The following is a 27,634-nucleotide window of genomic DNA, read 5'->3' on the forward strand; positions in this document are numbered from 1 at the left end:
TAAAAGGAGAAACAAACGAGCGTCTTTACAAAGCACCGAAAGGAGCTAGTTGTGCCAGCGCTACTTAAGAACAAAATTTGACTTGTCATAATATAAAACCAGTGTTTCTACGTGAGCATCTGACAGATGGAGTAGTTTTTACACTGGGATTAGTCATTACTAAATATTTTGACCTAATACATGAAGGCTGCACATCCAATTTGCATAGCAATTAAAACGTACCACATTTTCCATTTTGGACTGATATAATCCTCTTTAGTGATTTGCAGCCTTTTCTTGATGCTTCCTGTTTCTGTTCTGTCAGCTGCACAGCTGGCAGACAGGAATCCAGAACCCCTACAGAGGCTTGGTGGTTTGGCAGGTTCCAGAGAGTTTAGATATCACGGTCACACTCTTCAAGGTATGGAGCTGATTAATTATATGGATTATAGATGGGGAATATAATATGTCATTCAGCTAATTATTTATGCTCTGACAGGAACCGACTGCAGAGGAGTTTGAAGACAAAGAATGGACTTTTGTTATTGAGAATGTAAGTCTGATCTGTTTGTGCTAGCTTTCATATTGTGGTATGATCATAAACACTTGGGGCCTGAAACTTGGCTACCTGGCTAATAGGACATAGAGGTGTTCTGTGGTAACGACACGGGACCAAAATGGAAGAACAACAAACTAAATTAGAAGATTTTCTCACCATATCCAGCCATACTGAGTAGCAATAGCAAGATGATTATGTGACTAACTAGTACCGAACTGATGGGACAAGAAAAGTACGAAGTAGAACCAGAACAGCTTAGGATCCAAAGCACATCGAATCCCTTATCAAAGATGGTGGGGCAGAGGGAGTTGGACATATCTATGCCAGATGTCGTCTGGGATTCATTCCTTTGGTAAACTCCACGTTGCTCTGTGCTACTCCCTACTGCAATTCAAAGTACCACAGGGCCCACTTATCTAAATCCAAATTAGCTACAATCTATCCTATCTTAGACCCTCGCTGTAACAGGTGCAGGTCTGATGATGCCAAACTAACCCACGTTTTGGACTTACCCTGCCTTGGCAAATTTTTGTGAGGATGATCAGTATATTACTGGGCAAAACGTCGGCTGCGGTCTTTTGGTTCCCTCCTGGTTGTTGAGGTGGAAGGCTGCTGCCCCGCCCTCCCACGATCATTGGCTGATCTCATGTTGTGTCTCAGTCTTGAAAAGATCCACTGCTCCATCCAGAACCAAAAGGGCACATTTGATCAAATCTGGGGTCTTTTTCTGACAAACTTCTCTAACCTTAACCTAACCTTCAGGATGTTCCTGCTGACTAACTGACTTGCTTATTCCATCGAGGTCTGATGTGTGTCTGTGTTAATGGGAACGTGAAGCTCAGTGGTGTTGCAGCTAACTTCTGTGGGGTTTGTAAGGAAAGGGTTTGTTAGTATTGATCACTCAATAAAAATATTTTGAGTAAAAAGATGGCGGGGGCAATGTTATGTTATGCCATACTGTGGTTAGACCTTGAGTTGTGTTGTTGTTGAGTGGTGACTAATTATCTTTGGGATTAATGAATGTGTGTGCATTCAAACTTGAACTCTATTTTTTTAAATCAGGAGACAAAAGGATGTAAAAAAGTGCTGGCATCAGCTGATGTCAATATGAAGAAGTATGCAAGCGCCACACCAGCTCAGTACGATTTAACACTGACGCTCAAACCACTCTCTGTGAAAGTGGTGGAAGCCACACTGAAGCTCAACCTGTCGTGCATCTTTCTCAGGGAAGGCAAGGCCACGTAAGTCAAGAAGCATTTTTATTTATTATTTTTTATGACGTTCCAGGAGCAGTGAGGATTACTTTTCTCTGCAGATTTCCAACGTAATGTCCAAGTTGTTGAGGTTTTACTGGGTGGATTATGGCCGTATGTGGTCTATAAAATTTGTATCTGGACATTTGAGCACAGCACGCTCAGATCAGCAGTTTGTGTAACATCCAGTGTGACATCAGCAGCTTTGCATTGAATCTAAAACTTTCTGTTAGGTATGTGAAAATATTAGTGGAGCTGGATAAAGGTAGTGATGTCTGCTGATTTCTTTGTTTTATCACAGAGATGAGGACATGCAGAGTTTGGCCAGTCTTATGAGCATAAAACAGAATGATATTGGTAATCTGGATGACTTTAATGACAGCGACGATGAAGTCAGCGAAGAGAGAAGGTCAAACTTTGGAACAGGACAAGTTACTTATGTTACAGGTAAGATTTGTGAGGATACCTGTGCACTGATTCAACCAGGCTAAAAATGACAGAAGACAAAATACTCAACTTTTAGGTAAAAGCAAAGCCTGGAAGATAAACGATGTCTTGTGGTTTACCTGTGTCACACATTTAGTAGGTGCCTACAGATAGTAAATGTAATGATGAGGCCCAGATATGATGGCTAGATAACAGTTATATCATCTCCAAAAGTTCAGGTTCTGTGTTTGCTGCATATGGGACTGCATGGATATGTACTGGTCAGAGTGCTGGTACATGTTCACCAGCAGAAGTACCTAAAAGGCCTGACAGCATCAGAACTAGATGATGAGACAATGAAATAGGGTGGTCTGGTCTGATGAATCAGGATAAATACCTGAGGTAGTCTTAGATAGTTCTACAAGTGATTTTTGTTTGTGTAATATTTTCTGCTACAAGAGTCAATGCATGCCTGCGCTTTTTAGGTTTTAAAATTTGCAGCTAGAAATATTGGATTTAAAGTGCAAATATGTACCTAAAAAGACAATACCAGAATTAATACATACAGTGCCATGAACAAGTATTTGTCCCCTTCCTGATTTCTTCTGGGTGCTTTGCATGTTTGAGTGACGAAATGTTTCTCCCACTGAAAACGCGACGTCCAGATAACCAGAATGAACTTTTTGGGATTAGACAAAGATGACCTGAATAAATATAAAATTCAGCTTTTAAATGATGAATCATTTATTAAAAACTAAGGAGATCTACCTGCCCGGTGTGAACAAGTAGTTACTCCCATTTGAGGCTGGGCGATATGGCCTAAAATCCATATCGTGGTATAATTTGAAGCACGTGCGGTAACGATATATATCGCGATATATTCTTTTCTTCTGTATACCACATTTTCCGCACTATAATGCACACTTAAAATCCTTTAATTTTCTCAAAAATCAACAGGGCGCCTTATGTATGAATTCTGGTTGTGCTTACTGACCTCAAATCGATTTTATGTGGTACACGGCGCTCAAAAATCTGTCAAAAAATGTTTTAGTACGACTTTGGTAAGCTATGAAGCCGCACCGCTTGATGGATTGTCGGAGCATTACGGCCACCGTAGTCAGGAGCCTCGTGGAGTAATCTGGGCCCTAAACTCTGTCCGCTTCAGGTCCCAAAGTCAAACGAACACAGCCGCATCACTGAGAGTTAAAAACTGTCTAAAATCTTTTATCTTTTAAAATGATCAGCATTGCTGCTTTACCAGGTGTAACAATTAATTTTAACACCCAGGCATCCATAAAAACAGGATTAGTTACATTTAACAGAGTTAGAAGCTAGCAGGAAGTTAGCTCGCTAGCTTTCACCTAAACATGATATAGCATGTTCTGACTGAGAGATTTTTGACAAAATTCAAACGTACAGCTCTGCTATCACTTCCAACATGAATGAAGACAGAAAACTAAACAGCAGTGACGTTTGCAGGGTTACTGAAGTTGGGCTAGCTGGTATATAATGATGTGCTACGTGATCGCTAGCGACACAGCTATGCTACCATAACATAAACACAGCGAAGCTGGAGAATGAATGCTAACTTTTTTCCACTCGATAAAAGTTAACGTGAGGGTTCCCGATGGTTAGAGACAAATAATAATAATGGATTGGATTTATATAGCGCTTTTCAAGGCACCCAAAGCGGTTTACAATGCCACTATTCATTCACTCTCACATTCACACACTGGTGGAGGCAAACTACGGTTGTAGCCACAGCTGCCCTGGGGCAGACTGACAGAAGCGAGGCTGCCATATTGCGCCATCGGCCCCTCTGGCCAACACCAGTAGGCGGTAGGGAAAAGTGTCTTGTCCAAGGACGCAACGACCAGGACAGAGAGCCCGGGGATCGAATCGGCGACCTTCCGGTTACAGATACGCGTCCCAACCCCCTGAGCCACGGTCGCCCCGCAGTGTCATGGCAGGATGCTGTAAGATATCGTGACACTCAGGCCTTATTACTGCCAGACCTAGGAATCAAGAAATCACTTGACTAGAACCTGCGTGACAAAGTGATGCTGACCAGAAAAAAATGGACTTCATGCCATGACTGAAAGAAACTGGAGAACAGCTGAGCAACGTAGTCATTGACTTCTATCAGTCTGGAAAGGGTTTCAAAGCCATTTCTAAGGGTTTGGGAATCTAGCCAACCAACAGAGGCGATCCTTCTTTGGAGTGGCCGGCCTATAACAACAACATTGATCTAAGTACACCATCATGACTCATTCAGGTGGCCTTAACAGAATCCAGAACAGCATCTAAAAAACTGCAGGCCTCACCTGCCTCAGCCCATGAGAGAGTTCCAAGGCAAAAACCACTTCTGACCCCAAAGACCTCAACGACTCGTCTCACATTAGCCAAAAAACTACTTGAATGACCTCCAAGACTTTTAAGAAAATATTCTCTGACCTGATGAGACAAAAGATTAACTTTTTGGAAGGTTTGACTACTAAAACTCTAAATATAGTGTTATATTTAATAAAAAGAACATGATACCAACAGTCAGAAATGGAGGTGGTACTGGGATGGTCTGGAGCTGCTTTCAAGCTTCTGTACCAGCAGAGACTACTATGATTGATGGAACCATGAATCCAGAAAATCAAATAATCTCCAGTTCAGGGCAGGAAAGTCAAGCATACTCGAATAATGCAGCAGGACTATGATCTGAAAAACACACCAGCAAGTCCACCTCTGAATGACTAAAAAAACAATCTGCTAAAAGTCTGAACTCTGCAAGGAAGAGAGCCAGAATTCCTCCACAGCGATGTGAAAGACTTGTTGCCAGTTATTGCAAACACTTGATTGTAGTTCTTGCTGCCAAGGGTGGCACGAGCAGTTATTAGGTTTGGAGGCAGTTAATTCATGATTTAATAAAGGCAGCAATTACTTTTTAACAGAAGGCCAGGTAGGTTTGGATGGCTTTGTTCCAATAATGAAATCGTAACTTTATTGTGTTGCACTGTATTTTGTATTTATTCTCCTTATCTTTGTCTGATATTAAAATTTTCTTGATTTGTAACAACAAATATGAAAAAACTAAGAAATCTTGAAAAGGGCTCATATGTTTTTCATGGCACTTCCAAACAGATTTGTTCTGTTTCTGGTAGATATGGAATCAATGCCACATGAACGAAGCATTTTAGAAACTGTTTTTAGCTTAGACTCATGTTGGAGGGAGGAAATTATGCCCCTTCTCTCTATTCTGTTTCTCTTTGAACTTATATTCCTTAACTGTTGCTGCTTCCTTTTTGGTTTCCTATATAAAATGTGCTTTGCATTCTTTTAATCACTCTGCCTGCTGTTTTCTTTCTTCATACAAAAGCCTCTGCTTCCCCCACTGAAAGAGTTCATGATCTGGCCTGGAGGCCTGTAGTTGAATTAGGCCCCACAGGTAATTCTCACTTCTGTGAATTTATTATCATTTCTCTTCCTCCTTTCAGTTCCTCTCTTCCACTTTCCACACTCACATATGTTTTCTTAAAAATAACACAAAAACCCACTTTCATATATGCATCTGCGACTTTACTTTAACCCTCTAAACCAGGGTGTCAAACTCCAGGCCTCGAGGGCCGGTGTCCTGAAACCTTTTCATGTGTCACTGCTGCAACATCCCTCGAGGACTGGAGTTTGACACCCTGATCTAAAGCCTAACCTGTCGCCGTGCATTTTCCAATGTTTTTTTTTTAAACATCTGTAACTCCTGAAACATTTGCTCAAATGAAAAAATTCCAAAGCTTCCTAAAAGCAGCGATTTGTGCTTTTCAGTTTTATTAGAGTAATTACGGTAATGCCAGGCATGGTGTTGCATTAAAGTTTGGTTGAAAGAAGAGAGAGTCAGTGTGATGGAGCTCTGCAGAAAACAGACATTTTAAAGGCATTTTGGTTCTTTTTATCGTGTTTTTTTAAAAATTTGTTTTGTTTTTGTTGTTTTCTGTGTTATTTGACAAGATCTGGATGTGGCGCCTTGCCTGGGAGGACCATACTGACCCTAATATCACTGAAAAGCACAGAGTTGGTGCTTTTATAAACCATTGCAATTTTTCGATTGTGCCCCTGGAACAAGAGTTACATTAATTTGACCTAAAGGTTTGGCCTAAAACTGATTTAATGGGTTAAAATCAGTGTCCAACCTGACCTTTTTATTTATTAGAGCCAGTTTGGGAGTACACATGTCATTATGTTTTTACATTTCTGCTTGTTTCCTGTTTCCTGCTGACCTTTATTTCATTTCTTTATTTTCCATCTTCTCCCTTATCCCTGTGCATGTCATATCTTTCACTCAGTGACCTCAGAGACTGATAGGAAAAGGTCTTCTGGCATTTCTTCCACCTTTTCAGCACCATCTTATCCTCTACTGTCACTGCCAGTCCCTGATCCATCTGTTCCATCTTTCTCATTGCAAACCCACGCACAACCACCGAGCACTACCCAGCAAGCTCGGCCCTCTCCCAATGCCTACTCGTTGCCAGCCTTTGCACACTCTCACCTTCCTGTACTCCCCAAAATCTTCCAGCACACTGTTGGATCAGGTACTCGTCAACAGATGTTACTAGTTTTGTGTGCTTCCCTTTCTTCTCTTTGACCCTGAGAGCCCATTTTTAAAGGGATTATCTGCATTTGATTTAATGCATCAATGCATCTGTTGCACCAGTTGCAGAGCTGAAGCACTTTCTGTTAAAGGAGTGTATGTTCATGGATTTACACCTATTCTTAGTAAAGTTAGGATAAAACTGCAGCTCACTGTTGATATTTCTTTCTCATTATATCCTATTATAATGCTAGAAGTCATTATTATAGCTAATGCTGCAACAACTGAGGTGAGGCTGTAGGTTACTCCTGCCATCAAACTCATCTCCACTGCCTGCACTCTCTCCTTCACCTCTCATGTGCACTTTCATAAATGCTGTGAATCCTGTCTTCTGGTTGTAGCGTAGTTAACAGTCTGCATATTTTCACTTGCTCTCGTTATTTGTCTTTTATCTTCACACTGCTCCCTTTCTCTTCTGATTCTGGCGCTTCCTGGACATGTTCTGCTGGCGTCTCGTGGACATTTCAGCTCCTCAAAGGCCCCAAAGCTTCCATTTTGGCTCCTCTTCAACTGAAGCCTTGAAGGCCCAAGGTTTCCTCTCTTTAATTTCTTCAAAATTCCCCTTTACCCTCTGATCCATCTTTCTATCTCCCTCAATCCTCAAATTCCTTGCAAACAGCTTTGTTTTGGAAAAAACAAAGCCGTTTGCAAGGAATCCCGTTCTGCTCTGTTCGTATTGACATTAGAGTAGATGCATCATGTAAACTGGTATTTATGTATTTAGGGTAATGCTGCACTTCAGGGTAAAACATCCATTTAAGCAAACATACCATAAAATGTATGAAGGAAATAAAATCTGATAGCAACAGGTAAACTAAAGGTGGGTCCACACAGGAAGTGATACTTTGCTTTGTTGCTTAGTTGGTGTTCAGCTGATGTTCCTGTCTTAGGTTGCCTGGGTAACCATTTCATGGATGTGCTGTCCTAGCCAGCCAATGCTATCCTGGCTATCTTGGCAGTTGCTTCTTGTCTTGGAATTGAGAAAGGTTTAACTCAGGACTGAGTTCCCGTGCCCTCTAGCTCCCCACGCCCATTATTAGACACTGTGAAGTAGCATAACGTAAGCAGCAAGGAAGGTGATAAGTAAACAGCATCAGCAGACTATTTAAGCTTCTTTTAAATATACTTTATTTCTGGCATCTCCATAAAACAATCAACCTGGTAGGAAAAAATCCCACTTGCTTTATACAGGATTTTATCCACACCTGAACCTCGTTAGTCTCTACCATCGAAACAAATAGGTCGGACCAAACAATACAATTCTAAACAAAGAACAGGAATAAGATTATGCATGAAATTGACAAACTCATTTACTCAGCTAAATGGTTTGAAAAGTAAAACACTGCATGAAGTACAACTCAAAAGGCTACTTTAAAGAAAATAATCAATACAAAATGAAAAAAAACTTCATTTGGTTACACCCAGTGATGCAATTAATGACCTCATGACCCTATACCCACATAGCAAGCAGGTCTGGCCCGGAGCTGGTATCAAGCCGGCACTGCTGGCTGACCTCTGGCATGATAAGATGTATGTCATCCAGATATGGGCCAGGCCTGGCATAGATGGCACTGTCTATGTGATTGCATGCTCATAGAAAACAGGTCTGGCCCGGATCCGGCATCAAGCTGGCACTTCTGACTGACTGGTGTCATGGCAGGGTGTATGTCAACCAGATGTGGGCCAGGTCTGGCAATGATGGCACTATTCATGTTCCTGTTTTCCTATTTTAGTTAGAGGACCCAAATGCCTTGTTGCAATACTATACTGCTGTGGTAGCCAACGTTTCAAATGCAGGTTTGACAGGTTTGTTAGTTTACACTTTATCCAAAACCTAGTGACGGTTTACTCATGGTCACCACCGGGTGGCTGTAGCTCAGGAGGAAGAGCAGGTCAGCTACTGATCGGAAGGTTGGTGGTTCAATCCCTGGCTCCTCCAGTCGGCATGTCAAGAGTGTGAATGTGAATGAATGCAGTTAGGAAGCACTCAGTTTAGAGAAAGTGGGTGAATGTGGCATAGAGCACTTTGAGTAATCTGGGAGAGCAAAAAAGCGCTATAAAAGAACAGAGTTATGTTACTTTTGCACTATTATGTTCCGGCACATGTTGTTATTACATGGCTTGATTAAGGTACACATTAGGCTGACATCTGAGCCAGCAGTGTGTCTGCAACTGGCCTTGTGCTGGCCCATGTGTGGGCCACCTCTGGCAAACCAGATCTGGGCCACCAAAGGGCCGTCATTCTTTGCGGCATGTGGGCCATGTGTAAGCACATTGTGTGGGCCAGATCAGGGCCATACCAACTTTGCTATGTGGGTATAAACAGGAAATACTTGGCGGCCCTTCCCATATACCCGTCTTAAATATAGGACCTGAATACATGGACAAACATGGTAATTATAACCAAAGCAATATGAAGAAACATAATTTACCGGACATTTGCCTGTGAACAGAAGAAAATTCAAATGACCTGATGGTTAGTAGTGTTTGCTTTAAAACATATGCATGGATGTAATAGATGTAACTGCTGCTACCACAAACAAACCCAGGATAGTGTGTCAAACAAAGTTACACCAGCAATGTATAAATTAAAGCATTATGGCTAACTGTAAATTAACAAGGAAATAAGTTATCAATTCGGTTAAGGGACAAGTGGTAATACAAGCAGAATACAAGCTCACACACACACACACACACACACACACACACACACACACACACACACACACACACACACACACACACACACACTATCGTGGTCTAAACATATCATGCATTATTAGCTCTGTATGCTGCTCAGTAACACTGGATATTTATTGCTCACTGTAACTGATGCTCATGTTGGTTGGTGCTGTGGTTTCCCTGCTGTGCTGTTTCTTTTTCTCAGCAGGTGATCGAGCAGATTTTCAGTTTCTTTTCTTTCCCCCTCGTCTTTCTCTTTCCTGGCCCCCCAGTCCTGTACGTTCTGTTTGTAATAAAATCTAAATAATAAAAATTGAACAAACTATGCCAGTCAAGTGGACCATTATAGCAAAAGCTGTGGTGGTCCACTTGGGAAAATCAATCTGTTGGGCAGACGGGACGGGCAGGAGTCCCAAAAACCTGAAAAGTGTTTTAAATATCTCCGTCCAGCCTACACATGGGATTTAAATCAGGATAGATCTCAGCAGTTTCTCTTTGCACAATATTCCAAACAAAGAATCCATGTCTTCCTATGATGAAACCAGTTTGGCCTTGAGATGTGATAGAGGGAAGCCGAGCATGTTGGTAGGTGGTTAAAGTGTTAAAGTTGACCCACTGCTTCACAGGCTGTTCCTGTCTCAGTGGCCTCTGGCCCCACGTCACTGCTGGTCACTTCCTGTGTGGACCCATCATTAGAAGTATAGTTTTCATATTGAGAATGAGACTTACTGATCTGAATCTATTTTGAGAACAGACCATTACATTAAGCACTGACAGAGCTCTGATGTCATAGCTTTGAAAATAACTGCAGAATAAATACTTTCATATGTTAAATACTAAAACTAAATGTATCCTTGGAAAGTTGTCAAACTGCTGCCAAATGTAGTGTTTTACACAAAGTAGTGTGTCATGCAGCCGATGTTATATGTAGTACTCTGCATGCACAGGTAAGCTTCCCTTGTATATTTTCACATGTGAAAAGTTTGCTGTCTTGATTATCACAATAATGCAGCGATAACTTTTCTTTTCTCTTCTTTTCTTTTCTTTTCTCTTCTTTTCTTTTCTTGTCTTTTCTTTTCTTTTCTTTTCTTTTCTTTTCTTTTCTTGTCTTGTCTTTTCTCAGCCTGTACTAGTGCACGTAGAGAGCAGAGTGGTCCTTCTTTTTCCTCTGTTTCCTCATCATCATCCTCAGCTCTACTCAGCTCTTTCCCTATACCTCCGCCACGTCCTGCTCTCAAAGCCTGCTCCACCTCTGAAAAGCTTGCCCCACCTCTGCTAGAGTCTGATATGGGGTCTGCCCATATCAAACCTACAAGTCTACCGTTTTCCCCAGAGTCAGGTAAAGGGACAGAGATTAAAGTGTAGACCAAGCAGATATTTTCCACACCCTTTACTTGACCTTTACCTTTGGTTTTTCCTTACTCTGTCCTCCCATGTTTTCCCCTTTGTTTTCCAGCTTCCTGGCAGACTGAATGGAGGCCTCCTAAATCTCAGGTCCCTCTAGCACAGCTGGCCCACTCTCCTACGTCTCTGCATCCCTTTGTCAGTGATCCTGGACAAGCTGCACTTCTGCAGAAAAAGCAGAGACTAGAGATGCCATGTAATTCTGCTCTACTTTAAACCCAGACCAGTACTCTGCCATGTTGATCAGAGGCTGCTTGCTGTACTTCTCTTTCATTCGTCTCTGTTTTTCCCTTCTTGTTTTCTTTCCTGTCAGCTTCATCTTCTCTGCCCACTGCTCAGCCTTTAGATGAGAAACCCAGCGGAGGGTCTGGATATGTTTCTTTTTGGAAACCTCAGGTCACATCTGCATTAGAGACCGCCTCACCTTCTCTACATCTTTCCTCTGCTCATGTGTTTCCTTCTCTTTCAGTCTGTGAACATGATGCAGGTACATGGTTAGGTTCAGCACAGAAAAGAGTGTAGCTGCTATGCTAGCGTGATGGCACACGAACCTCGTTTTTTAGCTTGATTTGTAAAATCGTATCTTTGCTTTTCCTTCTTATTAGAGTTCAAAAGACAGCTGAGCACCCTGAATGAAGAGGATAACCAGTGCACAGCACCCACAGGTAAGCATCAAGTCAGCATTCAGTGGGGTAAGGCCTACAGTACGGACTGCATGGCTAACTCTCTGAACTGTATGTTATTAGCCTCTAACCCTGGAGGCCCAGCCAGCCAAAGGTCAGAGAAGGTCAGAGCTTCAGAGAGGAAAAGAGATACAGCGTGTGGACTCGACGCTGCCAAAGCATCAGCAGGGTAAGTTGTTCCTGCAGGCTGCTTGAGTTTGGCACTTCTGAACATTTGCTGTGTTTTCACGATCGTCTAACAATAATCCACGTTCCCATATCACAACATTTTTGCTTATGGTTCTATCAAACTGTAGTTTCGAGAGTACTTCATGAGGTGTAGTTATCCTTGTTTAATTGGCCTATAAAAATGAAAAACACTGTTTTTCCTCTTTAAGGTTATATTCTCATGTAATTCTGAGCCACTTTATTTGAAGCTGCTGTGTAACGACATTGTCTGGAAGTTATGTTCTCTCCATTTGTGCTTTGTCAGAACTTTTGATTGGATTTTCATTTTTTAACAAAGTCACAGTGAAACAAATCTGAGTAGTGAGGTGTGCAAAGATTGTGTTTGTGTGACCAACAAATCCCCAATTTTTCAGTGTAACAAAATTACATGCTGGCATGCTATGCAACAGTTTCACTGTTGTCCACGTGAGACAAATTTAGGAAACAAACCAGTGAATTTTGAAATAAACAACGATCATGCTCGTGGTCTCACCGTGCAACTGAGATTTTCCTTTTTTGGCCTGGGAACGATGTATTCATCAAATAACCTGCTGAAAGCTCAGAGACTCACATGAGCAGCGATCGTCAACGGGAAATCTTGCACCGAAAAAACACACATTTAGTTTATTTTCTGCAAGTATTCAACTTTACAAGAGGAGGTAAAACAGGACTCACTTTAAGTGATTTAAAAATAGCACCTGAACTGTAAAGAGTTACACAGGAAGATGATTCTGGTGGGGAATAGAAAAAAAGTATTTATTTATTATTACATAATGTTTAATGTGACTCAGGAAGTGTTGCTTTTAATAAATGATAATAGTGTCATAATTGTAAGAAGAACATGTATTTACTGAGCAACAACGCGGTCTACAAGAAAGAATGAACAAAACAGCCTCGAGATCAAGAAAATAAATTGCACTAATTGCAAAAATTAGTGCAATAAATTTTTTTTGAGTTTGCACTAATTGCAAAAATGCAATTTTTTATTACAATATATAAAACCACCCCATGCTATTTCAGTCCCGAAAAAATTCACAGAATGCGTGGCATGCTTTGGAAAGATGGACGCATCGGAGAGCAACTTGGAGTTTGTATCTTGCCCAAAGATATTTGGTGTGCAGACTGGAGCAGCCTGGGATCAAACCACTAACCTTCCTTAACCTTAGTAGATGACCTGCTCTACCTCAGAGCAGCTACATCCACCTCAAGGAAACAGTCAACAACATCCACTGAAAGAACATTTCTTTAGTAAGGCTTCTGTCAAGTCGAGTTACGCCTGATATATTGTCTCTAATCAAGCTGCATAAGAAGTCATGAACCTTTCCCATCAAGGCTGCTGAAATTCAAGTCAACCAATCATCATCTCAACTGAACAGGGTTGGAAAGTTATGAGAAAAGGCCAGACCAATCAGATTTTAGATCTGATTTTAGACTCCATGTTAAGAAGATGAAGCTGTTGCTTTAAAAACAGTGTTTGAGTTCCCTGTTTGATGTTTCTGGGTGAAATTTTTGAAACTTCTGCTTTTTGATTCTGCTTTTAGAAATGTGATTTGTAAAATGTGCCACTCAATTCCTGACAGGCCACTATTTGTGATTGCTAGTCCCTTGCTTTGCATTGTGATGCAGTGATGTGATACATTGTTACAGCTAAACACCAGCTGGCAGAATTCTTATTTGTAGTTTGCATCAGTTGTGTAGTTTTGAACTTTTTTGTGGTTGCTAAAAATATAAAGTACGTTAAAGTTACAAAGGAGAGAGAGTGTTGCCAAAGGAGCTGAGATCACTGAAGTCACTTTCAGAGTCACTGGTTGCCATTACGTCAGATTATGGTATTACTGGTATGCTAGGAACAGTGAAACAGTGAGAGCAGGTAAGTGTATGTGAGCGTGATACCTGACCTCTGCTCTGGATGCCATTAATTATGCTCTTTTTATGAGATGAGCTTCAGTTGTTGTTATTGTCACTATTCCAGCAATAGTGATGTTACTGAGCAACACTGGTTGCAGCTAAAAGCACTGAATATAAAGCAAATAAAAAAGTAATCAAAGACTATGCATTGCAACAAAGTCAGAAGAAATGGAAAAAAAAAAGTTGCACAGTCGCTGTGGAATCATCATCAGCAAAATGTTGTGACTTGGTGCTTTGTTTGTGGGGTGCAGTTCTTGAGTGTGGTGTCTTAGTACTGGACTGTTTGTTGTGAAATGCATTTGTCGAATACCATGCATGACATTATGAAGTTATTAAAGCAACAAAGAGTAGTAACAGTGCTTTATTCAAGCGTGTTATTTTAAAAAAATGATTTTAAAATGATTTTAAAAGATTTATATCTACTTCACAGTGACCGTAACCCTGTACCAGAGTTTCACTGTATTATTATGAAGATTATGAACTTGAATTGCATTGATCTTTAATAAAATGATTTAATATATTTATTATATTATTGTGGCATCCTCCTCCTTGACTGTAGAGTATTGACTGTGACTTTGTATTTACCTTTTCTTTAGTGATGAAAACGTGGTTTTACTGCAGTCAACATGTTCGATTGGTGCTGCAAAACCACTATCCCAAACCCAAGTAAATAACGCTGAACAGCAACTACAAAAACCTCCAAATAGTAGCACCATTCAATGGGAAGAGCTACCAAAAATGACTACAGAAAGTTATCCTGCAGACAGGATCATTCTGTGGGAAGAGCTACCAAAGGTGACTACAGAGGAAATTAGAAAAGCACCACAGAAAGACAGTGAGATGATGAAAGAAATGGCTGACACGCAGATGGAGACAAATAGAAAAGCTGGGATACTGTTGCCTGGCCCAACCATCAGCAGCACATTTGGATTTCCTACTACTTCTGAACAAACATCTGAATCCCTTGTGCACAATGAATCTACTTGGAAAAAGTCATCAAAAGATTTTGAAGTTGCAACCACAGAACTTGCTCTTCACCCAGAAGGAGACGTATATCTAGAAATAGATAAAAATGTTTGCCAGCCTAGTGCACAATGTGTGCAAAGTTGTGTGGCGCCTGAAACGGGCTATAAACAGGTTAATTTTTTGGGGACCTGTTCCAGGTTGACAAACATTGCTGGCATGCCATCCAAAATGCCACCAGATTATGAAAAACAGTGGCGTGTTGATCGAAAGCTAATCTGGAAGAAACAATCTCAAATACAGCGAATATTACCACCATCTTCATTAGAGAAGAATGAAAGTGAAAAGAAGGAAATGGTTTCACTGGCACGCTCTTGCCCCAGGAAGGCTAGAAATCCAGGATTCCCATCTGTGTCTCAATACAGTTATACAAATCACTTTGGTCCAGATGTATGCAGCATACCTGGCTCAGAATCTGTTATTGATAGCAGATCAAAGATGTCGCAAGAAGAATTTAGTGCCATGACTGAAAGAGAAGTGTTACTAAGAGAGAAGGATGGAATTCAAGAACCGGGAGTTTTGACGCCAACATGTCCAGAGCATTCCTCAATAACAGACATGACCGTGATTCCACAATCTACTATAGTAAAGTGTGGATTGGCTAAAAACAGCATTTTAGGTTCTTGTCCAAAAATCTCTCTAATTGAAGGCATTCCCTCATTATTGGAGAATCCTTTCAGCAAAAACTGGATAACAGATTTTAGACCTTTAGCAGTAAAACAAGCGAAACTCAACCTCATAATGACTGAATATAGCCTTGACCATGGTGAAATGAAGGTAATGTCAACCTTTGCCTCGATTTGTCCAAAAGAAGCTTCTGTCCCAGGATTTCCATCTGTTTTTGCACCGACAGTAATCTGTAATAAGTCTAGAATGCTCAGTCTCCTTCCATCTTCCCCCACTGTCTCCAGTATAGCTGGTTTTCCATCATTACAAGCTGACAGCAAAAACTGGAACACCATTCATCAACCATTGTGGAAGAAGCCGTCTGAAAGGGAGCTCGTGTTAGTAATGGAGCTCGATAAAATACCTAAAAACATGAATGGAATCGTTTCTCTTGCACAAAGTTGCTCAAGGAATTCGTGCATCTTTGGGTTTCCCTCTGTGCCAAATCCCAGATTGTATAATGTTGCAGATATGACAGATATGGTCAGTCTTTCATGCTCATGCCCCAAACTGTCACAAATAGCCGGATTTCCATCATATTATGATTCAAAAGACTGGATAATAAGCAAGGAACCACTGTTTGAACCAAGAATGAAAGACAAGCAGATGGACAGAGAGAGCAAAATGACAAGTAATGAGAGAGTAATGAAATTAATGGTTTTCCTTCTACCAACTTGTCCCAAAGTTTCAAGTATTCCTGGTTTCCCATCTGTTCCATGTCCCAAAATTCATGGCCTGAATATGGTCAACCTCCTTCCTTTGTGTCCAGTAATTTCTGCTGTACCTGGATTTTCATCGATTGAATCACATCTGAACGTGGGATGGCCATCTGAAACGGATTTACTGATGCACAGACCACAAAGGAATACTCATCTTAGCATAATCTGCTCACCAGTGATCATAGACAAACCAAGCCACATGCTTCCTTTAGTTCCATCGTGTACAAGATCATCATTGATTCCAGGCTTTCCTACTGTCACTAAATACAATATCCTAACTCTCCTACCCGCTTGCCCGCAAGTATCAAGTTTGCCAGGGTTTGCCTCACTCAAAGTGGGCTTAAAATCCCAGTGGCTTTTAGATCCATATACTTATGGATCTATGCATAAAAATCCAAAGGAGACAGTTTTTCTTAAAGATGTTCCAAATCAAAATGCAGAGATTATGCATTTAATGGCGCCAGCTTGCCCAGAAAACTCCAGAATCCCTGGATTCCAGTCTGCGCCCCATTACAATTCCAAGAATAAATCCAGAATAAGTTTTGTACCTTACTGTGCCAGTGCTTCATGTATCAAGGGATTTGCATCCATGACTCCAGTACCAAGCACAGGTTGGCTAAGTGAAACAAAATCTATTTTGTCAAGACCTCAGAAGAAAATGGCAGAAATGTTTGTGGTACTTACTCAACAGGTCAAGTCGGATTGCTTCAACGTAAACATACTGTTGCCTGGCCCAACCATCAGCAGCACATTTGGATTTCCTACTACTTCTGAACAAACATCTGAATCCCTTGTGCACAATGAATCTACTTGGAAAAAGTCATCAAAAGATTTTGAAGTTGCAACCACAGAACTTGCTCTTCACCCAGAAGGAGACGTATATCTAGAAATAGATAAAAATGTTTGCCAGCCTAGTGCACAATGTGTGCAAAGTTGTGTGGCGCCTGAAACGGGCTATAAACAGGTTAATTTTTTGGGGACCTGTTCCAGGTTGACAAACATTGCTGGCATGCCATCCAAAATACCACCAGATTATGAAAAACAGTGGCGTGTTGATCGAAAGCTAATCTGGAAGAAACAATCTCAAATACAGCGAATATTACCACCATCTTCATTAGAGAAGAATGAAAGTGAAAAGAAGGAAATGGTTTCACTGGCACGCTCTTGCCCCAGGAAGGCTAGAAATCCAGGATTCCCATCTGTGTCTCAATACAGTTATACAAATCACTTTGGTCCAGATGTATGCAGCATACCTGGCTCAGAATCTGTTATTGATAGCAGATCAAAGATGTCGCAAGAAGAATTTAGTGCCATGACTGAAAGAGAAGTGTTACTAAGAGAGAAGGATGGAATTCAAGAACCGGGAGTTTTGACGCCAACATGTCCAGAGCATTCCTCAATAACAGACATGACCGTGATTCCACAATCTACTATAGTAAAGTGTGGATTGGCTAAAAACAGCATTTTAGGTTCTTGTCCAAAAATCTCTCTAATTGAAGGCATTCCCTCATTATTGGAGAATCCTTTCAGCAAAAACTGGATAACAGATTTTAGACCTTTAGCAGTAAAACAAGCGAAACTCAACCTCATAATGACTGAATATAGCCTTGACCATGGTGAAATGAAGGTAATGTCAACCTTTGCCTCGATTTGTCCAAAAGAAGCTTCTGTCCCAGGATTTCCATCTGTTTTTGCACCGACAGTAATCTGTAATAAGTCTAGAATGCTCAGTCTCCTTCCATCTTCCCCCACTGTCTCCAGTATAGCTGGTTTTCCATCATTACAAGCTGACAGCAAAAACTGGAACACCATTCATCAACCATTGTGGAAGAAGCCGTCTGAAAGGGAGCTCGTGTTAGTAATGGAGCTCGATAAAATACCTAAAAACATGAATGGAATCGTTTCTCTTGCACAAAGTTGCTCAAGGAATTCGTGCATCTTTGGGTTTCCCTCTGTGCCAAATCCCAGATTGTATAATGTTGCAGATATGACAGATATGGTCAGTCTTTCATGCTCATGCCCCAAACTGTCACAAATAGCCGGATTTCCATCATATTATGATTCAAAAGACTGGATAATAAGCAAGGAACCACTGTTTGAACCAAGAATGAAAGACAAGCAGATGGACAGAGAGAGCAAAATGACAAGTAATGAGAGAGTAATGAAATTAATGGTTTTCCTTCTACCAACTTGTCCCAAAGTTTCAAGTATTCCTGGTTTCCCATCTGTTCCATGTCCCAAAATTCATGGCCTGAATATGGTCAACCTCCTTCCTTTGTGTCCAGTAATTTCTGCTGTACCTGGATTTTCATCAATTGAATCACATCTGAACGTGGGATGGCCATCTGAAACGGATTTACTGATGCACAGACCACAAAGGAATACTCATCTTAGCATAATCTGCTCACCAGTGATCATAGACAAACCAAGCCACATGCTTCCTTTAGTTCCATCGTGTACAAGATCATCATTGATTCCAGGCTTTCCTACTGTCACTAAATACAATATCCTAACTCTCCTACCCGCTTGCCCGCAAGTATCAAGTTTGCCAGGGTTTGCCTCACTCAAAGTGGGCTTAAAATCCCAGTGGCTTTTAGATCCATATACTTATGGATCTATGCATAAAAATCCAAAGGAGACAGTTTTTCTTAAAGATGTTCCAAATCAAAATGCAGAGATTATGCATTTAATGGCGCCAGCTTGCCCAGAAAACTCCAGAATCCCTGGATTCCAGTCTGCGCCCCATTACAATTCCAAGAATAAATCCAGAATAAGTTTTGTACCTTACTGTGCCAGTGCTTCATGTATCAAGGGATTTGCATCCATGACTCCAGTACCAAGCACAGGTTGGCTAAGTGAAACAAAATCTATTTTGTCAAGACCTCAGAAGAAAATGGCAGAAATGTTTGTGGTACTTACTCAACAGGTCAAGTCGGATTGCTTCAACGTAAACATGATAGCACAAGTGGGGTCTTGCCCCAAAAAAGCCAGAGCATCCGGTTTTCCGTCTGCTCAAATTACAAACAAATCACCAAATATGGTCAGCCTAAACTCTTCTGCTCCATGTGTTTCATGCATCCCAGGTTTTCCATCAGCCAGAAGGCATAGTGCTGAATCTATGAACATACAAACCGTGGCAACATTCAACAAGATCTTGTTTAAAAACCTACGCAATAAAAGAATTAGCATTGGAGAGTTTCCTGCAAAACAAGACCATAAGCAAGATGAAGTTAAGAACATGGTAGCAATGGCTCCATCGTGTCCAAAACTCACTCAAACTCCTGGGTTCCCCAGTATTTTGCAATTGAATCCAACTGCAAAAACAATGCCTGTGCCACCTGCAACTAAGAAGCAAACCTTGCAAGAATTACCTCATGCAGAGTCATATCTCAAAGACACAGGAAATCCTGGTGTTTCTTTTGTACCTGGTAGCAGTCCAAGCACAGAACTTTCATATGGTGAGACATTTGTAATGTTAATATAAAGCTCGGAGTTATCTTTCTTTGCCATACATTTTAATCCATTTGATTTTTCTTTTAAACAGAAGAGAAACTTAAAATTGGTGCCAAGCAAAACATAGAACTTAATGTAGATAATAGGTAAGTGGACGTGCCTGATGCTCTTGCGTTTTTTGCATTTAGTGTTTGCCTAACATGCACTGCTTCGGCCAGCAAATTTAGATTGCATGGTAAACTGACAACAAATATGACGTTGAATTTCATGATATTATAATTTTAGTGCTAATTAAGTTTTAACAGCCAGGCTTTAAAATCCTTTATATTCGGGTCCTCAGAAAATCTGAAATAGAGAGGACAGCAGAGGAAGACCTAAGAGTGAAGAAACCATTGGAAAGATCTGAGCTGGTGGGAATCTTAGGTTGGGAACTATTGGAAGCTGAAGGAACAATAACAGAAAAAAAAGGAGAATCCTCTCTATCAGAAAAGGAAAAAGATATCTCTGGATTAGTGGGTGCTATTGTGGGTGTTTTCCACAAAGGGTAAGTGTTCAAACTGAAACCAACTGCATAAAGCATGGGTTGCTTATTAATAATCCTAGACAGAGTCTGATATTTCAGTGTCCAGGTCATTCTAGACTTGTGACACTGTTTGTGCTCACGGTGCAGTTTTCACTTTATCTTTATGTGCCAACATCCACAGGCTGGCTCTTTTAGTCAGCCTCGTCCACGTTGGTCAACCCCGCTCACCTGCTGGGACTAAAAGCCCCCAGCCCTTGTAATAAATTGGTACAATCTGTATGAAGAGAAGAAGGCAGTTTCTTTCTGTAGACTCTGGAGACAAGCGAATGTGCCAGTAGCCTTTGGTTAAATCCAGCATTGTGAAAAAGCAAGCAGTGCCCAACTGGTCTAGGAGTTTGTCGACCTGGGACATGGGGTAAGCTGGGGCAATGGTTGAATTTGGTACGCTGGGCTCCAACTCATCTCGATCCTTAACCGAGCTCACCAGAGAAGCAGTATCAGCCTCTCTCCATTCTTTTAGGAGGTTGAGGTGATATATTTGTGTGGCTTCACCCCTGTCTGACCGCACCACTTCATAGTCAATATCAACCACTCCCTGTGTGACCACCGAGGGTCCTTGCCACTTGGTGAGTAATTGTGAGCTTGATGAAGGGAGCAATACAAAATGTCTTAGCCTAGTCCCTCTATTGTACAGCCACTGCTGATGTTACTGGGCAGGGGGGCGATTCTCCTGTGGAAACTGGACTAAAGCCTTGCTCTCAGGTCCAGGATGTATTGAATTTTATTTTTCCCTGGGTGAGACCTTCATCCCATTTTTCTTTAATCAGGTCCAACACTCCCTGTGGGTTTCTGCCAAACAGCAACTAAAAGGGAGAAAACTCGGTGGAGGCCTGGGCCACCTGCTGCACTGCAAAAAAAGAGGGTCTAGCCAGTGATACCAGTTACTCTCATCCTTGTCTTGACTTCGTTGACTTGTCTTGTTCAGCGACTCCGCCAGCTTGTCAGTCTCAGGGTGGTAGACGCTGGCCTTAACAGATTTATCAGGCTGGTTCACCAGAAGACATTCTGTGAAGGATGCACTAGGCAGACCACTTTTTTGGCTTTATTCAATAGATACAGTTAATGTATCTATTGAAAGCAGACAGAGTTGAAGATATGTAGCAAAAGGCCACGGGTCAGAATCAGGGCCAGCTGCTTTCAGCTGTACGGCATATGGCCGCATGCTTATCCCAGTGAGCTAAAGTGGCACCCAGAGAAAACCATTCATCACTCGGTCAAAGCTGAGTGTAGTATCTTTACGAGAATGCTCTAGTGGAAAATATTCCATGGAGCGAATCACTGGAACCGGCGGGTTCTCCAGTGAAGGCCCTGTTGTATCCATCTCGCTAGAGTCCGCATGCTGTGCCTTGAGGCAACTGTTGTTGTGATTTGGCACTATATAAATACAATTCCATTGAATTAAACTGACATGTCACCCCTACAGACACCCATTAGCTTTCTAAATTCAGTCAAATCTGGTCCCAGGGTGTGAAAGTCGGGAGCTAACCACAGCCTTAAGTCGGTGCATTTAATTCACCAGCACTATGGGATATTAAGGGATATCCACACTCTTAATTTCCACCCACTCTGCTTCCAACAATGCCCCCGGTCAACACAAGGTTTGGTGAACCAGGGTCTGCTTGCAGCTCGAATCCACCATAGCCCATTGTGTACTCCGTTAGCACCTTACTGCAGCCCTGTACGTCGCTCTTGGACTGGGGGAGGGCGTCGGAGGGCCGATGGTGTAGAGCAGCTGTCCTGCTCCCTCAGCTACCATTTGAGCCAGCATCTCCATGGCTGCACGGGTCATGAGTACACAGCATGTCGGGAACTTGGGCGCCACCGTAACATACTCCGTTTAGTCGTAGTCCCGACATGCCGCACACTGCTTGTGCTTCTGATGCATTTTTCACTTTATTTGACACTGTGCCAACATGCACAGGTGACGTTGTCACTCTGACTCCACCTCCTCCCCTGGCACTGACCCCTGAACCCACTCCACCACCCCTCTCCTGAACTCAAGCCACAGAAAACATCCCACCACAATATTAAACTCCCTTAATTTTCAAATGTGTAGTTTTAAGTGAAGTGAAAACTTTACTAGGCTGCATTTGCATGGGAACACATCGCCAATATTTACTGGCTTCTGTAATGAGCTACATGCTGATAGAGGAGACAAATTATACATAGTTCTAGTTTTCATTCACTCATATATGAATTCATTTCTCAGTTACAAAACTGTAGCATCAATCTTGGGGCCATCGAACTCTGGGTTAGCTGAAGCTGATCACCAACCCAAGCCTCTCTCTTCTTTGGATGCAACAATGACCCCTTCGGATGAGTTTTTTCAAGTCTTTACAAATTGCACCATTCCCATCGAGGACAGGTGTGAGGCTTCTATCGGCCATGCTACGGAGGATACAGAGGAAAGATTACTCACAGGGAAGGTCGCTGTTCAAACACCAATGTGCACTGAAGGTTTACTTCCAAGGCAGCAGACTGAGGTAGAACAGGATGAGGTTAGAGTGGTGTTGTCTTCTTGTCAGCTGGAAAAAGGGTGAGTGCTGGTTGCATGGTGTGTACATTTTTGATGATAACATCTCTATTATTTGGCTTATGAGTGCTTACTGCTCAGGATGCTTGTGATGGTAAAGTCAGCCAGTACTGACACTGGAGTATGGAACTGCAATATTGGTCGCTTTGTTAAGGTTAACCTTTGTTTCCTGGATGTGCCGCTTTGTTCTAATGACTTGTTGTGTATCAGGATTTGGTTTTGTCTTAATAGGCGGTTGCATGCACAGTAGAAATATGTGACAAAGTTAAGAACAGATGATTCTGAAGTTTGTCCTTTGTTTTTCTTAAGCCCTGAACAAATAAGCATGGAAGAAAATAATGCTACCTCCCAGAAGCCCACATCAAACGAGACACTGACAGATGCCACTAAAGATAGAGAAGTAATGTTGGATGTTGCCTTGGAAGAAGCCTCACGTGATCATAACGTTAGTTCAGATGGACCACAAGGTGACAGTTCAGTACCACAGCGAGGGAAGAAGCCAAAAAGAAGAAAAGTTCAAGACCCGCCACAGAACGAGTGTGAGAGTGAAAACACAGTTCCTAAACGTCCTCTTAGAAAGAAAGATAGTTTAACCCGAGACCACAAACCCAAATTTAATGGTGTATCTGTCAAGTGCCTTCCTGAAGTTGTCCCAGTGGAGTCATTAAACAAGGATGCTAATGCGGAAGTAATATCTACACAACCTGCTACCTACCCAAGCCCACTCAAAAGAACTCACGATATCATCCCAAAACCAGAGCTTTGTGAGAAAACTGGCACTATTTCACTCATTAAGGAGATACATCTTCCTTCAATTGAGAGTGACAAGGGAATTACACCACAGAATTTAAATGTCACAGTTACGAATTCTGATAAACCAGTCCACTTTGATAAAGCAGCAGTTGGTGATAGGCAAGAACTAAGTCAACCAGCAATAACTTGTGACGCATCTATTGATGCACTTAATATTAAAACTCCTCAAAAGTCAGAGGATGCACCAGTCACTGCAGAAACTGAAAGCCTAACAGAAACAGCTTATTCTATCCCAAAGCCTTGTACGAATATCCATTCCAGTGGCACCTTCTCTGGTGACCTTTCAGCTACAGAAAGAGCCTCTAAAGCTGATAATGGAGAACAGGCACAGTCAGCAAGGCATGGTAGCCCTTCACAAATTTCTTCAACAGCTAAAGAACTGTCAGAGGTGGAACATAATAAAGACCTTCCTCTTCTTTCCCCAGTTTACCAACCAGAAGTAGTGGCTGGTGTACACTTAAGGAAAAGCAGATTAACCAATGAGGAAAATGTTCAAGCAGAGGATAATAATTCTTCAGAATCTCCAGTAAAACTCTCACGTTTGCCAGTGCCGAAACCAAGAGTAAAGAAACGTCTTAGTGATTTTTTCCCAGACGACACTGAAATCTCAGATAGTTCAGCTGTCAGTAACAAGGAATCAAAGGAAGGCCCACCATCACTGGATTCAAGTACGATATCTGAATTAAGTTTTGTCACAATTCATCAAGAATATGACAATACATTACAATTGGAAAAGGAAGTTCTAGCAGCAATGCAAGAAGAGTTTAGTCAGTCAGGTGGAGAGGATACAGAGCACGCTTTCGGTGAGACCACTGAAGGCTGGACTTTTACAGACGAACACGTTTTTACAGATCCCTGTGAGAAGGCTGTAGAGGCAGTAACTGAACAGTATGTAATGGAGACAGTCCAGGAAGCAAAGACCGATAGGCACCTTGCAAGTACTGTTGCTTCTCAGGATGACTGGCTGCATCTAGACGATAATAAAGATAGTGAACAAATGGAAATTGAACTAAAAAAGGAAAAGAAAGATGAAGAGTTGGACTTTGGCTTTGTGTCTGTCACTGCAGGTTGTTCAGAGTTCAGGTAAGATTAGTCAATACGCATTACGATGTGTGAGGGGGAAAATTTTAACTTGGATGTGTATATATTTTTCTTTCTCTTTTTACATTAAAGTTTGCATCCCTTAAAAAAAATGAAACTAAACTCAAAAATGATTTTAAATTAGCAACATGGTCTGGAAACGTATCAGCAACTAATAGATCATTTCTTTTAGAATAAAGATGCTTACATTTTTATAATTTGCTTTGTATTTGTGTGTATTTCCAGGCAAAGGGAAACAAGAGAAGAATTATCAGGTCAGCCTGTACCGATGCCTCGGAATAAGAAGCGTTTGAGTTGTTCTTCCTTAGATGACAGCAAGTCACAAGTTGTTGCCCTTAAGCAGGACAGGAAACCAACAACATCTCCATCTCAGGAGGTACGTTTAAGCTTACTCACCTGTATATTTGTATATGAACAGTTGATCAAATAACTGGGTGTAATATATTTCTTGGAGTAAAGAAATTTTAGCTGAATTCTTTTGAAATTTACAAAAGGCCTCTTGCTGGGTTTGAAGGTGTGCACCTTTGACTAAACTACAACCAGTAGTCGAGCCAGTCATGAGGTAGTGGAAATAATTATTTGGTCCTGTGCTGAATTTTAAATGTTGCTCATTTGAAATAATCATTCTCAAATTTTTATGGTTTGTTTCTAATGGAGAGAGACAGAACACCAACCAAAGCATAAATCCTTATTTATGCCATTGAAATAAATAAGTATTTGACCCCCAGCTAGAATTGTGACTCCCACAGTTGGCTGGCAGGTCACAATCAAGATTGCAATCAGTCAATACATCTATTACAGACACATCCCAGCTTATCGCGTGTATAAAGGACACCTGTCCACAGAATCACTTTCTTCCACTCCAACCTCGCCACAACGATAGACAAGTCCAAAGAGCTGCCAAAAAATGTCAAGGACAAGATTGTAGTGCTGCAGCTTAGCGATGAGGTGACAACTGTTTGTGTGGTTATTCAAAAATGGAAGAAATATAAAATGACCATCAATTTGTCTTGGTCTGGAGCTCCATGGGATCAACTTGACCAGCTGTGTTTGACAGAAGAGAAATGCTGTGTATAACCCAAAGAACATCATCCCACAGTTAAGCATGGAGGTGAAAATATTATGACTCTAAACTCTAAAGGTTAAACGACTAGATTTACCAGAGGATTAAGCAGCTCGTTATGGATAAAATAAAGGGGTCTACCACAGGCTATCAAGGGCAAGGTTGATAACTGAGGATACCTTTGGTACTCCGGTTCTGCAGTGGTCAATGCACATTGTGTCACTGGCATTGGCTCAGGTAATACAGAGGCCTATTCTCTTCTGCTTATCCAATATATTGTCCCGGGGTCCCGATGCGACAGGCTGCCAGTCTGTCACAGGGGTAACACATTGAGACAAAGAACCGCTCACACCTGTGGTTGATCAGCAATTAACCTAACCCCACTAACTGGGTGAATTTGGACTGTGGGAGGAAGCTGGAGAGAACCTACACAGACACAGTGAGAACATAGAGAGTCCACACAGAAAGTCATGAAATTGAACCTTCTTGCTGTGAGGCAATAGTGCTAACCACTGCACCACTGTGCTGCCCTGTGCAGGAAACAGATGGACAAAAATATTCAGTACTCAGTTCACCAAGTCGAAGGAACTTAGTGAATCTAAGGAGGAGGAACTGCAGATTCAATGTGGGAGAGTCTCTTGGAGCCTTTTCCAAATTACGGCAGATTCCAAGATTATTAGTTCAAATAACTGTACATTAGTACAAGTTATACCACTTTGTCAAGGTCTGGAAGAAGACCTAAACTGTCACCCTTAGATGGGAGGAAACTTGTTAAGATGCTCAGTAATAACCAAGGAACCACTAAACTTCAGGCCCTTTTTAACAGTGAGACGAGGTTATGAATGAGCTTCTTGGACAAAATGATAAGAAATATATTTGGAGGCTTAAAGGTGAGGCTTTTTAACCGAAGAGCACTGTTTTGCTGCCAGTGGGACTGGTACACTCCACAAAATGGATGTAAACATTAAGGAGGAGGACTACCTTCAAATTCTTCAACTTTACCTCAATTCAGCACGTACATAGGTAGCACTTGCACACAACTGGGTGTTCCAATAGTGATCTCAATCATGTGTCAAAACCAGTTTTGGGATAGAAAAAGCAAACTAATTTTAAGATGTTGTCCCGTAGGAAATTGTTTAGTCATCTGCATTTAACCCATTCACTCAGTGAAGCAGTGGACAGGGTGAATCTACCAATCAGGGAGCAGTGTGTAGGGACGCTGCCTTGCTCAAGAGTACCTCAGGATAGCCATTCAAAGGATTTGACCCCCTGATCTTCTGATCATGGGGGTGAACACGCTACCTACTGAGTTATCCCTGGCCCCTGACTTCAACCCTACTGAAAAGTTGTTGACTTTAAAAGCTCTGTCTGTGCCAGGAAGCTGACCAAATTAACTGACAAGAAGAGTGGCCAAATATTCAGTTAGAATTATGCCAGAAGCTTGTTGATGGTTATAAACCATCAACCAAGCTAAAAGACCTTTAGCCAACTATGAGTTGGGCTGTATGTACACCCAACCTATTCAAATGGTGGCTTAGTAGCAACCTCCAAGTGCCGCTGCCCATGGTCCTGCCAGAAACAGAGTAAAACAGAGAAAAACATGTTTTCAAAGCCTTCAGTAATTCCAACAGAACTTCCTGCAGCTTAGTGCAATATTCTACCCACAATGCAGTGTGTTGTTTTAAACGTATTTCTACAAGTGACACAAGTAGTCTGTGATGCAACATTTGTTTGTCAACCCAAAAGCAGAAGATTGAGAATGAGAACCGTCAGTTTAACCCTACCTAGACGAGCCATTCCACAAGAGCGTCACGCTAACGGACCAATAAAGTTTTGGATTGATGTTGACACAAACCAGTTCCCTGATGTTAAGAAAGTTCCAGCTGTGACTCGAGTTTTTCACACATGAACTCTGTAAAAATCAGCTCTCGTTGCTCTCTGACTGA

The 27,634-nt window shown here is 41.6% G+C and overlaps 1 protein-coding gene across 10 annotated transcripts in view; it reads left to right on the plus strand.

Annotated features, from left to right (window-relative positions):
- ehbp1l1a (EH domain binding protein 1-like 1a) overlaps window positions 1-27,634 on the plus strand; it is a 44,819-nt gene that overhangs the window by 8,000 nt on the left and 9,185 nt on the right. The window contains exons 3-20 of one of the 10 annotated variants that reach the window (XM_085451841.1): window positions 305-400; window positions 479-532; window positions 1,601-1,779; window positions 2,093-2,238; window positions 5,585-5,653; window positions 6,546-6,791; window positions 7,319-7,381; window positions 10,656-10,871; window positions 10,989-11,132; window positions 11,250-11,423; window positions 11,542-11,601; window positions 11,683-11,788; window positions 14,331-19,600; window positions 19,687-19,741; window positions 19,936-20,139; window positions 22,388-22,714; window positions 23,021-24,607; window positions 24,851-25,001. In XM_085451841.1, coding sequence (XP_085307967.1) covers window positions 305-400; window positions 479-532; window positions 1,601-1,779; window positions 2,093-2,238; window positions 5,585-5,653; window positions 6,546-6,791; window positions 7,319-7,381; window positions 10,656-10,871; window positions 10,989-11,132; window positions 11,250-11,423; window positions 11,542-11,601; window positions 11,683-11,788; window positions 14,331-19,600; window positions 19,687-19,741; window positions 19,936-20,139; window positions 22,388-22,714; window positions 23,021-24,607; window positions 24,851-25,001 — 9,147 coding nt within the window. The remainder of the gene's footprint in view (window positions 1-304; window positions 401-478; window positions 533-1,600; window positions 1,780-2,092; window positions 2,239-5,584; window positions 5,654-6,545; window positions 6,792-7,318; window positions 7,382-10,655; window positions 10,872-10,988; window positions 11,133-11,249; window positions 11,424-11,541; window positions 11,602-11,682; window positions 11,789-14,330; window positions 19,601-19,686; window positions 19,742-19,935; window positions 20,140-22,387; window positions 22,715-23,020; window positions 24,608-24,850; window positions 25,002-27,634) is intronic. The other 9 variants (XM_085451842.1, XM_085451845.1, XM_085451843.1 and 6 more) reach the window with 9 other exon arrangements.

This window comes from Copadichromis virginalis, linkage group LG3 (genome assembly GCF_057382275.1).
Source record: "Copadichromis virginalis isolate Kocher_CV1m ecotype Utaka linkage group LG3, C_Virginalis_male_GT1.1, whole genome shotgun sequence".
Classification (NCBI taxonomy): Eukaryota; Metazoa; Chordata; class Actinopteri; order Cichliformes; family Cichlidae; genus Copadichromis; species Copadichromis virginalis.